Raw genomic sequence first — 17,786 nt, forward strand, 5'->3', positions numbered from 1 at the left:
AAGTAGGCTACTGTGGCTATTTGATCATAATGTTGAAACAATGGAGAAAATAACTGTTCTATCATGCAGCCTACAGTAGCAGACAATGTGTGGTGTTCCATGTAGGCCTACAGTCCATGAGACTGAAAAAAAATAAAAAATGCAGGGCTTGACATTAACCTGTTAATCCAGTTGTACTTCAGATAAGGTAACTGAAAATGCTGTTGTGTTTGATGCAACAAACAACTTTACAAAAAAAATGCGTAATTATTCCCATACCATTATTACTGAGAATCAGACAAAGTAAGCTAATCTCTGCCTACTTAGAGTCGTCAAGCTGGTCTCAAAATACAACACCGCCCCTTTGAGGAAAAAAAAGCTATTAATTTGACTTACCTTTCAAAGACGGCTAGAAATGCACACATTTTGTGCTCTTGTAGGAAAGCAACCACTCCCCCATTGTTGACTACAAATGATCTATAAGTGGGCTAATAACTCAATAACTAGCAAAACATATGGACAATGGTGCACACGTGGCTACATGTAGCTCTCGCTTTGTTTTCAAAACAAACGCATCTACTCACGACTGCTCATGCTCTACACACAGTCCAGTTCAAAATAAATGGCACAGATCCATATATGGCAATGGCTATTTGCATATGGCCCTACTGCAGCTCTGACTGGTTATGGCGCACCGATTTGTGTAGAGTACGGGCCAGAGTCATGCCTGTCAACGCAATAGTATCCTACTCCAATGCGCTCTGCCTACAAGAAAATCTCCTGCAGTTAGTTTTGCATACTAAGTCTTGCATAGTTAATTTTTTCTCTCTCGGTAGGTTACATTGAAACTGGATAGTATTGCATTGATTCTAGCACAATTCCCACAGTAGAGCGAAACGTTGATAGTGTTAGCTATCCTTTCTAGAAAATTCTAGAAAATTGAGTGAAGTTCAATCTTGTGCTTCTCTGCACGGGCTGATATTTCTTCTGCACAACCGTCTGAGAGGTTCAAACTCTGTGTATGAGAAGACCTTTGGACTGCAGGAATGTGTACTCCCAATAACACAAGGCCTCTTCCTTACTGACCAGGCCTGTGAAATGAACAGAGCAGCACAGAGAAATCCTGGGTGATGGAAAAGTACATCTTTGTGGAAGGGGTGAGAGCTAAGGGTATAAGTGGACACTGCACTGTATTGAATGTGTGTATTCAGCTGTTACTTCTTCGTTGAGTAAACATTTGAATCGTCACTTGGAGTTTGGGCTCTTTTGCTTGATAAATATGCAACTCGATCGGTTAGCTGTGCAGGCTACACAAAAGCAGCACAGCTGGTAGGAGAAACCACGAGTCGCACAAATGGAATATGTTGCGGATAAAGTTTGTAATTACACAATTTCATGTGTCCAATATCAAAAGACCTGCATCACTGTACTGAGAGTGAAGCCGTTTCTAAAATGACAGATTTTTTTTGGAGCCTTTATTCATGTTTTTCCATAGCCTCCAAACTGCAGAACAAGCAATTCGGAAGTCTATTGTGTGTGTGTGTGTGTGGGGTAAGTTTCTCAAAACAAGGTGAAATCGGTAAACCAGCATGGCTACAACAGCATTCTGCAGCGAAACGCCATCCCATCTGGTTTGCACTTGGTGGGACTATCATTTGTTTTTCAAAAGGATAATGACCCAACACACCTCCAGGCCGTGTAAGGGAAATTTGACCAAGATGGAGAGTGATGGCGTGCTGGATCAGATGACCTGGCCTCCACAATTACCCGACCTCAACCCAATTGAGATGATTTGGGATGAGTTGGACTGCAGAGTGTAGGAAAAGCAGCCAACAAGTACTCAGCATGTGGGAACTCCTTCAAGACCGTTGGAAAAGCATTCCAGGTGAAGCTGGTTGAAAGAATGCCAAGAGTGTGCAAAGCTGTCAAGGCAAAGGGTAGCCACTTTGAAGAATCTCAAATAAAATATATTTTGATTTGTTTAACACTGTCTACTACATGATTCCAAGTGTTATTTCATAGTTTTGATGTCTTCACTATTATTCTACAATGTAGGAAATAGTCCAAATAAAGAACAATCCTTGAATGAGTAGGTGTCCAAACTTTTGACTGGTACTCTACATAAAAGAAAGAGGGATTTGGTGAAAAAAATATTTTAAAAATGGACCAATTCTATTAGAAGGGGCTATCGTTTTAGTGTGCAAGCTTTCCAGGGCACGGCTATTCAAACCCTGTTAAACATTCCTACAGCTCAATAGGTAGGCACTAGAGGTCGACCGATTATGCTTTTTCAATGCCGATTGGTGGACCAAAAAAAGCAGATACCGATTAAAACAGACGATTTATTTATTATATATATATATATAAAATAATGACAATTACAACATAAATAAAATCTATTTAGTCTCATAAATAATGAAACATGCTCAATTTGGTTTAAATAATGCAAAAACAGTGTTGGAAAAGAAAGTAAAAGCGCAATATGTGCCATGTAAAAAAGCTAACATTTAAGTTCCTTGCTCAGAACATATGAAAGCTGGTGGTTCAAAATTCCTAGTTCTTCAACAATCCCAGTTAATAACTACAACCTAAAACTTCTTATAGGAATTATGACGCATCGACTATTTCTCTATACCATTGGTATTTCATATACCTTTGACTATTGGATGTTCTAATAGGCACTTTAGTATTGCCAGCCTAATCTCAGGAGTTGATAGGCTTGAAGTCATAAACAGCACTGTGAAGCAAGCATTGCTAAGAGCTGCTGGCAAACGCAGTAAAGTTTGAATGAATGCTTACGAGCATGCTGCAGCCTACCACCGCTCAGTTAGACTGCTCTATCAAATCATAGACTTAATTATAATAAACACAGAAATACGAGCCGTTGGTAATTAATATGGTCAAATTTGTTTATTCTTTCAGGGAAATGCGGAACCGTTAAGTATTTTATCGAACGGCCGGCAACCTTAAGTCTAAATATTGCTGTTACATTGCACAACCTACAATGTTATGTCATAATTATGTACAATTCTGGCAATTTAGTTCGCAACGAGCCAGGCAGCCCAAACTGTTGCATATACCCTGACTCTGCGTGCAATGAACGCAAGAGTAGTGACACAATTTCCCTAGTTAATATTGCCTGATAACATTAATTTATTTTAACTAAATATGTATGTTTAAAAAAATATATACTTCTGTGTATTGATTTTAAGAAAGGCATTGATGTTTATGGTTAGGTACATTCGTGCAAAGATTGTGCTTTTTTCTCAAATGCGCTTTTGTTAAATCATCCCGTTTGGCGAAGTAGGCTGTGATTCGATGATAAATTAATAGGCACAGCATTGATTATATGCAACGCAGGACAAGCTAGATAAACTTAGTAATATCATCCACCATGTGTAGTTAACTAGTGATTATGTGAAGACTGATTGTTTTTTATAAGAGAAGTTTAATGATAGCTAGCAACTTACCTTGGCTCCTTGCTGCACTCACGTAACAGGTGGTCAGCCTGCCACGCAGAATGCAATGTAATCGGTGTCCAAAAATGCCAAGCACCGATTGTTATGAAAACTTGAAATCGTCCCTAATTAATTGGCCATGCCGATTAATCGGTCGACCTCTAGTAGGTACTAGGCACAGAGAGCAGCCTGCTGGAAAGTACACTCCCAGTTGTCCCAAAATGCCCAATGGGGTCTCATTCTCTACCTCCCAGTTGAGGCTGGCTCATAATGGTTGGAATGTAGTCAATGAAATGGCATCAACCACATGGAAACCACGTTTGATGTGTTTGATACCATTCCATCGACTCCATTCCAGCTATTATTATGAGCCGTCCTCCCCTCAGCAGCCTCCACTGCTACCTCCATGTATATTAATATGGCTGTGAGACTGGCTTTTCCCAAGGCGACAGTACTAATGGGTCCGACACAGTTACATGTCGTGTCTATCTATTCATCTACACCCACATACAGACTGGAGATGGAACGCAGCGAGGGAGCCTTGTGAGTTGCAATGTCAGTTAGGCAGGTGTGGAGTGGAGGGGACTCACCTCTCGGGTCGTCCTCTTCTTGCCAAACATGATCTTGTCGTACAGGTACTTCTCCTTTTTCTTCATCATCATGATTGCCAGACGCTTCTCCTCTGCCTTCTCCTCCTGCTCCAGTCGAACCTTGTTCCCCACGGAACCAGTTTCCCAGGGTTTCACTTTGCCGGGGGTCACCTTCACCGCCAGAGTCTGCTGGGACAGGACAGGAGAGATATATCTTAGAGTGTCCCCAAAATGGCACCCTATTCCCTATAGCGCACTATGTCCAATGATAACGCTGTTCTTTTATGTTGGATGAAACAGGCCATTCAGATGGTCAATCGTGTAGATACTGCTAGGATTCTCTCACCTTGCCCTGGGATCGCTGATCCTCCATCTTTTTCAGATTCTTCTCCTCAGTCAAATCTTCATCGTCCACCTCATCGTTGTCCTCTTCATCATCATCATCTTCTTCCTCATCATCATCTTGTACTGAGTGTAACCAAAAAATATATACACACAACATTCATCATGCAGGCCCAACAGAAACATGTGAACATTCAACATGCAGGCCCAACAGAAACATGTGAACATTCCTCATGCAGGCCCAACAGAAACATGTGAACATTCCTCATGCAGGCCCAACAGAAACATGTGAACATTCATCATGCAGGCCCAACAGAAACATGTGAACATTCCTCATGCAGGCCCAACAGAAACATGTGAACATTCCTCATGCAGGCCCAACAGAAACATGTGAACATTCCTCATGCAGGCCCAACAGAAACATGTGAACATTCATCATGCAGGCCCAACAGAAACATGTGAACATTCAACATGCAGGCCCAACAGAAACATGTGAACATTCCTCATGCAGGCCCAACAGAAACATGTGAACATTCCTCATGCAGGCCCAACAGAAACATGTGAACATTCCTCATGCAGGCCCAACAGAAACATGTGAACATTCCTCATGCAGGCCCAACAGAAACATGTGAACATTCCTCATGCAGGCCCAACAGAAACATGTGAACATTCCTCATGCAGGCCCAACAGAAACATGTGAACATTCCTCATGCAGGCCCAACAGAAACATGTGAACATTCCTCATGCAGGCCCAACAGAAACATGTGAACATTCATCATGCAGGCCCAACAGAAACATGTGAACATTCATCATGCAGGCCCAACAGAAACATGTGAACATTCATCATGCAGGCCCAACAGAAACATGTGAAGCCATGGAGAGGCTCAGCTCTTACCGTGCTTCTCGCCACGCTGCAGGGCTATGAGCTTCAGCTTCTCCGGGGGCACATAGTCACCGTCCTTCTCCTCCACAAAGGGTGACAAGTGGGGCGGCAGCGTCACCCCCAGGAAGTAGTCCTCCACGGGCAGGCGCATCTTGGCGTTGACCGAGTCAAACACCCACTGGGGCTGGATGTAGTACCTGGAACAGAACACGACCACCAGACACACCGTTAGTTACCCACCAGCCGGTCTCCTTTACGGACAAGGTTTCTACACAGACATATATCAAACTTGGTTCAAATAATAGTTGTCTTCTTTCAGATACTTTCCTGGAGTATCAGATGGGTGGGGTTTGCACCTTTGGGACTATACCGAGTTGGATCCATTGGGATATTTATGCCCAGTCAGTCCAGTCAACTCACCTTTGACACATTAGCAAGTTGTGGATGTGTTGTATGTACATCACAACAGTCAAATGAATGAATGTGGGCAGGAGTTAGCAGGCCCATAATAGAGGCATTATGTACCCTGTGTACAGCTAAGCTCTATGAAGCGACATAAAGGAAGAGGACCTCCCCCCCTCCCTCTTTGAGTGACCAGAGCAGGAAGAGCCCTCTCAAAGGGGGCATTGTGGGGATGAGCTGAACCCATCTCTGTGGGGGGGGGGGGGGGGGGGGGGGGGGGGGGGCTGAATGAGTAGGCAAACAGAAAGCCTCTGGTCCGTAAGTAGCCTTGGAAAATAGCTTGGCTGAAAATACATTTGGTGATTTGAAAGAGAGAGGGGTTGGGTTGTATCAGGGCAAGCCTTAGGGGGGCCCGTCCTACCGTACCTCCTTGCCCGTCCAAATGAAATATTGGCCGAGACACGTGCCGACTAAGACAAATCAATCTCAGTTAAAGCATCCGAGCGAGCGAAATCAAGATATTTTCTACCGTTTGAATTTGTCGGCTTTAGGCCTATGTATTTTACCTAGTTGACAATGGAAGACAGGCCTACTGCTGCATCTGAGTTCTACACTCTCATTTCTGGATCACAGTGTATCAATGTCCATATGGCAGAGGTTTGTGCTCTCGCCATAGTTGAATTTGAACTTTTAGATGTTTATCATTTTACTTCAGATTTTTATGATTAACCACGTGGTAGATTATTTATTTAGAGAAATTAAAACGTTATTATTGAAATGAAACTGTTCCACGAAATACGCATAAAAAATGTAACATAACTGGCACGCATATCGGTAGAAATGGTAGGATAAATTGTAAACTCCCCCAAACTTGAAACTCACAAGCTGCCTATGGTCTTCACTATTACATTCATAAAAATAATAAAAAATGTAAAATGCACAAGCGTGTGCACACGTAGGATGTTCCTTGAAAAAGCACGCCCCCAAAACAAAATGCCCATCCAACTGATTAGTTCTGGCGCTGGATCTGGGCTGTATCCAAAAGATCATTCCAAGATTTTTTATGAATTGCAAGACATTTGCAACAGCTGTAACGACTACAAATTAGTGGTAGATCCATCGGGCCTGTTCACCTGTTGATGTACTGCTTGTCTATGTCGGGCCTGTCCACAATCTGATGGGTAATGGTCTCATCAGTCACATCGTAGGTACCACCGATGCAGAGGGACTTGTCCCATGACACCTCGGCACCAAAACACCTGTCAGAGAGAGATCAATAAAAATTAAACGATGGATCACTTCACTCTGCATCAAAGCTCTTTGAGGTGCAGTATAGCACGGAACCAGTCCCTAAAACCTTCAGCCTGCGTTTGGCCTGCTTTTACTTCACATGGTGCCATAACATTATTGAGCAGCCCAGACTGGCTGGGGTGTGTGCAATGATTTATAGATACACTCTAGATGACTGATAGGGGACACTGTGTTGAAGCCACTGTGCGTTCATCTTGGCACCCCCCCCATCATTGTAAACTATTTATTTTAGGCTATAGAAATGCATTTATTAATGTCTACATTAGTTTTTGCAACATTTATTCTATTAGACATCTTAATGCATACTTTTACATTATAGTATGTGAGCTAAACATAAAAATATATAACATTTTCCTTAAAGTATACTTTTTTGAGAATAACAATGTTACTGTCCCACTACAACAACAAAAAATAAATTATTGAAGTACTGTAGAATTCCACTCATTCCTCTGGAGGACTGCTCCTACTGGGGAGTGCCAATATGGTGGCTTCAAAGCCTCTCAATGGCCAATACATAGCATCACCAATCCAGGGTTTATAGACATCATTGGGTGTGTGTGGTGGTGGGCTGGTTCTCACCTCAGGATAAAAGCCAGTGACTCTCTGGGAGCTTCCCTGTTCAGGAAGAACTTGAGCCCCTCGAAAAGCCTATTCTGGGCCTCCTGCTCTTTTTGCTCCTTCTCTCTGGCCTCCATGTTCTCTAGGTCCTCCTGAAGAGACAAGGGGGGGGGGGGGGGGGGGGGGGGAAAGGAGATGGGGAAAGCTTTTAGAAGGGCACTGTTTAAATAATTAATAAAGGGTGAAGATAAATTATTAAATTATTCTACCCGGAAACTTAACCATTAGGGATTAGAGGTTATGTAGCATAGACAAGGAGTAATTAAAGCTGATAAACATAAGTCCAAATAGGACTGGGGAAGAGAGAAATGTACGTGTGTGCAGAAAGAAAACAAAGAGAATCCTTAACCTATGTTTGAACCGACCCGGCTATAACTCTGGGGAGACAAGATGGGGCAGGGAGTACCCCTCCAGGTTTCCCTTATCTTGGGGGGAATGGAACTGTCAGTTGGGTAGTGATCAACTGTGGTGCGAATTGTAGAGAAGTAGATAGGATAGCTCTCCTAATGTTAGTGTGTATGCATGTGCGTAGGGTAAGAGAATGTTATAAAAGGAACATCTTTGAATATGCACGGGAGAGCTCTCGCGAATAAAATTGGATTTGACTAATTGTGAGCTGGGAATTCTGTCTGCTTCATTTAAACCAGAACTGTACACACTCTGGTTTGCAGACCTATAAGGATAATTGAAATTTATGAACATTGATTTCAAAATTCCATATCAGGCACACAGGAAGCTGGTGGGATGGGATTGGTTTCTTCATGTTTACAAACCCCATCCCTTGAAAACATAGGTGTGCTCCCCAGTCTTAAGCCGTCCGCGTGCTTCATATTGCACCTAGCCGAACTCAGCTAGGTGAACTGAACGAGTGTGCTTGCATACTCCCTTAATACCTTTGCTTGAAAAATTAGAAAATAAGCAGCAATAGTACCATTTGTTCATCTTGAGACGTTAAAATAGTCAAGAAATCAGTAATTAAATGTTAGTCGCGCAATTTTACATCCAAGACGTTTGGTGGAGTATTTCTCAAGTAAAAATTTGTGCATGAAAAGAATTTGTCTCTCGTTGAATGACAAACACTTTACTGAAGAATCCCTACTGTTTGCCAATCACAGATAAAGTGGTATAGATTTCGGCTTCTGAACTTCGGCTTGCCTCGAGGAAAAATTTGTGCACGAACACCCGAAAAAACCCTTGCCGGAGAATATATGCAAACTGTTCCGAACTGTTTTGGATGGTGACCGAAATCAGTTTGCAGGCACCCGGCCCGCCACAAGGAGTCGCTAGAGCTTAAATGGGACAAGAAAATCTCAGCTGGCCAAACCCTCCCCTAACCTGGACGACACTTGGCCAATTGTGCGCCGCCTCATGGGTCTCCCGGTCACGGCTCGCTGTAAACACAGCCTGGGATCGAACCTGGGGCTGTAGTGACACCTCAAGCACTGCGATGCAGTGCCTTAGACCGCTGCGCAACTCAGGAGGCCCAGACAGCTCTTTTCATTGTTTTGTCTACAAAATGTCTTTATTAGCCTATGTAATTAGCCTATGTAATTGTAAAATATGGACCTTGTAGCTGTCGTAAGGGCATGAAATGAGATGATTGTGGACTACAGGAAAAAGAGGACCGAGCACACCCCCACTCATCGATGGGGCTGCAGTGGAACAGGTTGAGAGCTTCAAGTTCCTTGGTATCCACATCAACAAACTAACATGGTCCAAGCACACCAAGACAGTCGTGAAGAGGGCACAACAAAATCTATTCCCCCTCAGGAGATAGAAAAGATTTGGCATGGGTCCTCAGATCTTCAAAAGGTTTTACAGCTGCACCATCGAGAGCATCCTGACTGGTTGCACCACTGCCTGGTATGACAACTGCTCGGCCTCCGACTGCATGGCGCTACAGAGGGTAGTGCGAACGGCTCAGTACATCACTGGGGCCAAGCTTCCTGTCATCCAGGACCTCTATACCAGGCGATGTCAGAAGGCCCAAAAAATTGTCAGACTCCAGCCACCCGAGTCATAGACTGTTCTCTTTGCTACAGCACGGCAAGCGGTACCGGAACGGCAAGTCTAGGTCCAAGAGGCTTCTAAACAGCTTCTACCCTCAAGCCATAAGAATCCTGAACACCTAATCAAATGGCAACCCAGACTATTTGCATTGCCCCCCCCCCCCCCCCCTTTTATGCCACTGCTACTCTTATCATCATCTATGCAGTCACTTTAATAAGTATACCTTCATGTACATATTACCTCAACTGGTGCCCCCGCACATTGTGCCGGTACCCCTCTGTATATCGTCTCGCTATTGTTATTTTACTGCTGCTCTTTAATTACTTGTTACTTTTATTTCTTATCCACATTTTTTAAACTGCGTTGTTGGTTAGGGGCTCGTAAGTAAGCATTTCACTGTAAGGTCTACACCTGTTGAATTTGGCACATGTGACAAATAAAATTAGATTTTGATCTGAAATCAGCTAAAGGCAAAGCAGGGTGATGATCCAAATGGTGCACGCACCATATCATACAAAATATACACGGACAATAGCTCAAAATAAATAGCCTCTATCAGGTTTAACCTGTCCTATCTGAACAGACACCGGTAGCAGGCAAGGCTGTACACCAGGGCTGGGCGAAAAGGCAAATATAGTGTGATAATGATTATTTGATTAAAATCGTGATAATTTTGTTTAAAAGGTGCATATCTGCTTTACACTCAAGAATGCCTGAACAAGCCAAAGGCTTTAATGTTTCTTATTTATTGTCAGAAGTAGAACTCAAATAATATTAACTCCACTTATTTTTTTTAAAGCTGTAAACCCTTACAAGTCATGAACAAGCAATAAAAATAAATAGTCAATATGCATTAGAACTGTTAGGCTAATGGCACATCACAGTTTATGTTGGGGTAGTTGAGCCTAATGGCACATCACAGTTTATGTTGGGGTAGTAGTAAGAAAAGCAAGAAAGACAAGTCTACGGTCTCTGGCTTTAAAGCTGCCCTATGGCAGGTCACTATGTTGCCACCTGTGCTAAAAACACACTCTGGGGGGGAGCTGGTCGCAGGAATGCACCTGCTTTGCCAGGTGGCTGACTTTGGGAAAGTTTTTTGGGGTTGGATCTTCCGCCAGTCCAGTGGATTGGTTTCACTGTCGGCATCAGGAGACTGAAGGTAGCAACTGAGTTCCTTTTCTACCAGCTTAATTTCATTAAGACCTGTGGTGGTGGAGCATGGCTCTTGAAACCTTCCTTTTCGACTGTACTAATGGGTAGCATGTCCTTAGCCATGCATAATAGCATTTGTGATTATCTTTGTGTCTTTTCGATGTTTGCTCGTAGGGAATAAACACAGTCAGTGTTGACTGCTTCGGGCGAACATGCTTAGATTGGCGTTTAGCAATACCGTGGCGCAAACTCAAACTTCCTGCATGTTCCAAAGAGTGATTTTGCTTCAGATGGTGAAAAAGTTGTCGTATTACCAGATTTGATAGCCACCTGTTTATGGCACAATTTGCGTCGAACATTGCTCTGCTCTTTGTCCGACTTCAAAAAGCCAAACTACCAAACTACCACTACCAAATAATTTAAATAATTGAACCCTTTTTATGAATAATTTCTTCATTGGAAGCTTCTCCTTCTCCATGGCTATCACTGCCACTGTTTTCACCTACATCAATCATTTTGTGGTTAATAGCACCTCGAGCGAGAGTAGCCAATAAGTGTTTTTTAGTGGGCGTATACCTCTCCACGTGCATATTGTCACTTCTCCGCATGTTCCTGCTGCGGCAGAGGTGAAATTGACATTATCTAAAAATGTATCTAAATATGTTTTATATCGTTATTGAGGGAAGTAATTACCTCGATAATTATTGATATTGATTTATCGCCCAGCCCTACTGTACACCCTCATCTTGAGAAACCAAATCAAATCTGTCTAACAGGAGCTCAAACAGGTAGACCTACATAATATAAGCACTTGGCCCCCAGGACCGTACAATTATCCAATGGGCAATTACAAAACTGGTTCTACAACACAATTTCCACATTGGAGAGCATAGGTGAAGAGCAGCGCTTATGGTGGGTCTTCGCCACAGTAATAATTCATTTTAACAACAAATTCCAAATGCAAGCTTCATTAGTAAGTTATCAATGTCAAGCAATTGCTACATACCAAAAGACCAGTAGGCCTATGCTAGTAATTGTTGCCCCATTGCTTGTGAGCTAGCAAAGTGATAGTTAGCAGTTAAGGTTGGTGATCAACATTTTTTGGAGCCACACACATCATGGTAAGCCTCTCTCCCTACAATTTGACATTTGTGCTGCACCCAATCCTATAGATGTACAGCAAATCAATCTGTTCTCTAGCACACCCGACCTGTGTTGATTGACAAGTTTGCAGGTCCAGAGTGCCAAGTGTGTGTTTCACTAGCCAATCTGTTGCAGCTGTTTTTTTGTTTTTTTTTGCAAAGGCGATGCTGCAGCTACTCTCTTGCTGAGTGTAGCGTAATCCATGAAGTCCCCCAAAACGAGTGACAAAAGATTACAAACCCTGGCCAGATCCTTTCAAGTCATCAGACATATCAAGTCGAGTCTCACGTCAAAGTTGTGACTCAAGTCATACTTGAGTCCAAGTCATGTGACTCGAGTCCACAACTCGATCTTCCCACAACTGTCCCAGAGTCGGTTTGGAATAGGCTATTTCTTTCTCGAGAAGCTGACCAACATAATAGGTCAACTTTTCAACAATGGGGGATAGTTGATTGACATAGGCTATTGATTTTGCTGTTCATTACTCATCTTGTTGGCTAAGGAAAATTAAATGTGGACAGTTATTTTAACGTCTTCAAAGTGCACAACAGAAGTTGGTAAGAAGGACCACACATCGTTACATCCTCAACTTGCATGTTCTGTTAATATGAATTACCATAATCTAAATGAGATTGTCATTCTGAGCACCATGGGTGGACGCCCTAATCAGGTCACTCACCCAATGCATATGGGTCCGGCAGACTTCTCAAATGTCCGGGAAACTAAAAATTTTGCAGGTCAAATGTCCGGCGACACATTTCGAACGGAAACCCTGGTTCACAGGTAGCCATTGTTATGTAAATGAAACTGAAAAGTACCCAGGGTCTTGGCTCCAGGTTAGAGCAGGTCCGCAGGAGCCATGGCCCAGAGAGACACATGTGAGAGTCCGCGTAGATGGAAACAGAAAAACACCATGCTAAATCTTCAAAGAAAATGCACCATAATAAAGGTGAAGCCTTGGTGGAGCGTTTCCATTCCTTTTCATTTAGCTCTTCAGCAATCATTTAAATGCCTAGTATACAATACATTGGCAGGAATGAGCCCTTCTCTGTAGACCGAACATTGATTTATAAGGACAACAACATCAAATAGAGGATGACTTTTGTATCATAACTATCCATTTAAGATGAGTGAGGCTACAAATAGTTCCTTCACCTACATCCGGAAGATTTGAGAAAGAAAGTGGTTTCTAAATGGAAACAATGAAATGTGACCGTGGGAGGCATTGGTTCTAACACACTCCTGACCACCTGGTAGCCAGTATATTCAGTGTGTCACCTTACCCCCTCAGCAGGGAACTGGTCAAGCTGGTTCTCCTCCTCCTCCGCGGTGGCAACCACCCGCGCCAGGCTGGCACTCAGGGCAGACAGTTTCTGTAGAGAGCATGAAACCCACTGGTTCAGTTTTCCACACACACCGCTTCAAAAACGACACATCTCTACTGACAGAGTACCATCAAGGTAGGGCAGGTAGCCCAGAACAATGAAGAGAGGGCTGGCTGTCCCTCATCAAGCAAATATAACTTCTATCCATTTATTTTTATCAATACATAAGTGATGAAAGGCCCACCTCCAAGTAGCTCTCAGAGTCCATGGCGTAGTCCTCCTCATATTCTGCCTTCAGCTCTGACTCAGATTTGCTGTCCAGCTGGAGGGAGGGTTGAAGTTAGCAACAGCTCAGACACACAACAATTAGTAGGCCAATGATCTCTGTATATTACTAGACTATATACAGTTGAAGTCGGAAGATTACATACACCTTAGCCAAATACATTTAAACTCAGTTTGTCAAAATTCCTGACATTTAATCCTAGTAAAAATGCCTGTCTTAGGTCAGTTAGGATCACCACTTTATTTTAAGAATGTGAAATTTCAGAATAATAGTAGAGTGATTCCAGCTTTTATTTCTTTCATCACATTCCCTGTGGGTCAGAAGTTTACATACACTCAATTAGTATTTGGTAGCATTGCCTTTTAAATTGTTTAACTTGGGTCAAACGTTTTGGGTAGCCATCCACAAGCTTCCCATAATAAGTTGGGTGAATTTTGGCCCATTCCTCCTGACAGAGCTGGTATAACTGAGTCAGGTTAGTAGGCCTCCTTGCTCGCACACGCTTTTTCAGTTCAGCCCACAAATATTCTATAGGATGAGGTCAGGGCTTTGTGATGGCCACTCCAATACCTTGACTTTGTTGTCCTTAAGCCATTTTGCCACAACTTTGGAAGTATCCTTTGGGTCATTGTCCATTTGGAAGACCCATTTGCGACCAAGCTTCAACCTGTTTGGGATAGGGGGCAGCATTTTCACTTTTGCATGAAATGCGTGCCCAGAGTAAATTGCCTGCTACTCTGTCCCAGATGCTAATATATGCATATTATTAGTAGTATTGGATAAAAAAAACACTGACGTTTCTAAAACTGTTTGAATGATGTCTGTGAGTATAACAGAACTCATGTGGCAGGCGAAAACCTGAGGAAAATCCAACCAGGAAGTGGGAAATCTGAGGTTTGTAGTTTTTCAAAGCTTGACCTACCGAATACAGTGTCTATGGGGTTACGTTGCACTTCCTAAGGCTTCCACTAGATGTCAACCGTCTTTAGAAACTTGTTTCAGGCTTCAGGCTATAAAGGAGGGGGGAATGGGAGCTGAATGAGTCAGTGGTCTGGCAGAGTGTCTCAGGCTCGTGACGTGCGCTCCCGACAGAGTTAGCTCTTGTTCCAATGCTTTGCTACACACGATGGAATTCTCCGGTTGGAACATTGATGATTTATGTTAAAAACATCCTAAAGATTGATTCCATACATCGTTTGATATGTTTCTACGACCTGTAACGGAACTTTTCAAGTTTTTGTCTGGACCTAGTGCTCATGAAGATGGATGACTGGGCTGAACAACTAGTGGCTATTTGGACATAAATTACGGACTTTATGGAACAAATCAGTAATTTATTGTCGAACTGGGATTCCTGGGAGTGCATTCTGATGAAGATCAAAGGTAAGTGAATATTTATCATGTTATTTCTAACATCTGTTGACTCCAACATGGCGGAAATTTCTTTGGCTGGATTGGGCTCTGAGCGCCGTACTCAGATTATGCTTTTTCCGTAAAGTCTTTGAAATCTGACAGCGGTTGCATTAAGGAGAAGTCTCTCTTTAATTCTGTGAATAACACTTGTATCTTTTATCGATGTTTATTATGAGTATTTCTGGGATTTCTGTGGCTATCTGCAAGATCATCGGATGTTTTGGAATCAAAACATTACTGCATGTAACGCGCCAATGTAAACTGAGATTTTTGGATATAAATATGCACATTTTCAAACAAAGCATACATGTATTGTGTAACATGTCCTATGAGTGTCATCTGATGAAGATCAAAGGTTAGTGATTAATTTTACCTATATTTCTGCTTTTTGTGACTCCTATCTTTGGCTCGAAAATGATTTTATTTTTTATTTTTATTTTTACTTGGCTCTGAACTAACATAATCATATGTTGTGGGTAGATTAACAAGATGTTTATCTTTCATTTGCTGTATTGGACTTGTTAATGTGTTAAAGCTACATATTTCTAAAAGATATTTTTGAATTTTCCACGCTTTTCAGCGGAATGTTGTCGAGGGGTTCCGCTAGCGGAATGCCTGCGCTAGAAAGGTTAACTTCCTGACTGATGTCTTGAGATGTTGCTTCAATATATCAACATAATTTTCCTTCCTCATGATGCCATCTATTTTCTGAAGTGCACCAGTGCCTCCTGCAGCAAAGCACCCCCACAGCATGATGCTGCCACCCCCGTGCTTCACGGTTGGGATGGTGTTCTTTGGCTTGCAAGCATCCCCCTTTTCCTCCAAACATAACGATAGTCATTATTGCCAACCAGTTATATTTTTGTTTCATCAGAAGACCAGAGGACATTTCTCCAAAAAGTATGATCTTTGTCCCCATGTGCAGTTGCAAACCGTAGTCTGGCTTTTTCATGGCAGTTTTGGAGCAGTGGCTTCTTCCTTGCTGAGCAGCCTTTCAGGTTATGTCGATATAGGACTCATTTTACTGTGGACATAGATACTTTTGTACCCGTTTCCTCCAGCATCTTCACAAGGTCCTTTGCTGTTGCTCTGGGATTGATTTGCACTTTTTGCACCAAAGTACATTAATCTCTAGCGGTATGACGGCTGTGTGGTCCCATGGTGTTTATACTTGCGTAACTATTGTTTGTACAGATGAACGTGGCACCTTCAGGCGTTTGGAAATTGCTCCCAAGGATGAACCAGAATTATGGAGGTCTACATTTTTTTCCCTGAGGTCTTGGCTGATTTCTTTTTATTTTCCCATGATGTCAAGCAAAGAGGCACTGAGTTTGAAGGTAGGCCTTGAAATACATCCACAGGTACACCTCCAATTGACTCAAATGTTGTCAATTAGCCTATCATAAGCTTAAAAAGCAATGACATAATTTTCTGGAATTTTCCAAGCTGTTTAAAGGCACAGTCAACTTAGTGCATGTAAACTTCTGACCCACTGGAACTGTGATAGTGAATTATAAGTGAAATAATCTGTAAACAATTGCTGGAAAAATGACTTGTCATGCAAAGTAGATGTCCTAACCGACTTGCCAAAACTATAGTTTGTTAACAAGAAATTTGTGGAGTGGTTGAAAAACGAGTTAATGACCGCAACCTAAGTGTATATAAACTTCCGACTTCAACTGTACGTTCATCAACAGAAGGAACATGGTGATAAAAAAAGCACTGCTTATGATGTGCGATGGCTTAAGTGGTTCTCCGGGATTGTTTTTATGAGTGCACACTGTAGCAAAACGTTTTGCAACAGGATAACAAAAACAAGCATTTGTCATTGGACAGGTTAAGGTAGCCACTCCTTATTTCAGTCTGTTTTCTTCCCTTGGTGCCTAATGAACACAGCCCAGGTTTAGGCCAGGTGCTGGGTTACCTTGGGTGGGTAGACCAGGTTAAGTGTCTGGTAGAGGCGGAAGTTGATGAAGCCAAAGAGGGTGGTGTACATCTCCGTGAAGGTAGCCATTACTCTATAGTCCACATCTGTTGGGTGCTGGGGAACAAAGGACAGACAGATTATTAGTCTGAAAGCTTGTATTGTAGAGTCAATGTTGAGGTCCCATCAACCACATGTCAAGCTACTTTAATTTAAACACAATAAACAGCATCAACGTAAAGTATTTAACCCCCCAAGGTCGATGTTTGCGCCCCGCGGAAATAGAACTAGCATTAAAATAAAATAAAAACATAAAAATCTCAGTTTAAGCTAGAAATATTTTTTATCACAAAATTGTATGTAACGTCCAAACGGTTTGGCCTATAAACTATTTTGACTCCTCTATGGAAGGGGACTCTCACAAACACAATGGTGTTCTCCGTTTTGTGGTGTTCTCCCAGAAGCGACTTGGGACTCGTCTGAAGTCGGTACAGCTGATCTGCAAACGTCGGTGTATTGCACAATACTTCCCCAACTCAGGAGCTCATGCTTTCTGAGGATTTAACAGTGATGTCTATTCTTTCAAGCACTTTGAGAGCCTATTGTACACACACACTGAATGGGTTTTAATGTTGTACAGTAAGTTTGGGCCCTGCTAGTCAAGCAGGATGTTAAGAGAGAAAGTATCATAGCATTGCTGTGCAGTTCTGCTACCTTTGTAGTCAAACTATTTCGTATGGATCAGAAATGATCTAGGTTGAATTTGGTTATGAGTTACTTTCTTCACCAGCTTTTTGAAAGAGACGTTGGAATCAAAGTATGATGCCATGGTACATAAAATCGGATACCACCGTTCTAGCATGTATTAGCATATTTATGTTAGGGAACGCCAACTCTATGAAGGGCGCGTGTGCAATAACAAAATTTGCCCTTGCACTCAAACAAAATTT

At 42.4% G+C, this 17,786-nt stretch overlaps 1 protein-coding gene across 3 annotated transcripts in view; it reads right to left on the bottom strand.

The window, feature by feature from the left end:
- Nucleotides 1-17,786, bottom strand: part of LOC129853176 (pescadillo homolog) — a 42,104-nt gene that overhangs the window by 5,154 nt on the left and 19,164 nt on the right. For 2 of the 3 annotated variants that reach the window (XM_055918929.1, XM_055918927.1), the window contains exons 7-14: nt 16,837-16,953; nt 13,458-13,535; nt 13,172-13,261; nt 7,545-7,675; nt 6,788-6,913; nt 5,265-5,449; nt 4,374-4,495; nt 4,028-4,216 (exon numbers count right to left, since the gene is read on the bottom strand). In XM_055918929.1, the coding sequence (XP_055774904.1) occupies nt 4,028-4,216; nt 4,374-4,495; nt 5,265-5,449; nt 6,788-6,913; nt 7,545-7,675; nt 13,172-13,261; nt 13,458-13,535; nt 16,837-16,953 (1,038 nt within the window). The remainder of the gene's footprint in view (nt 1-4,027; nt 4,217-4,373; nt 4,496-5,264; nt 5,450-6,787; nt 6,914-7,544; nt 7,676-13,171; nt 13,262-13,457; nt 13,536-16,836; nt 16,954-17,786) is intronic. The other variant, XM_055918928.1, reaches the window with a different exon arrangement.

Source organism: Salvelinus fontinalis, chromosome 4 (assembly GCF_029448725.1).
Source record: "Salvelinus fontinalis isolate EN_2023a chromosome 4, ASM2944872v1, whole genome shotgun sequence".
NCBI classification, from domain to species: domain Eukaryota; kingdom Metazoa; phylum Chordata; class Actinopteri; order Salmoniformes; family Salmonidae; genus Salvelinus; species Salvelinus fontinalis.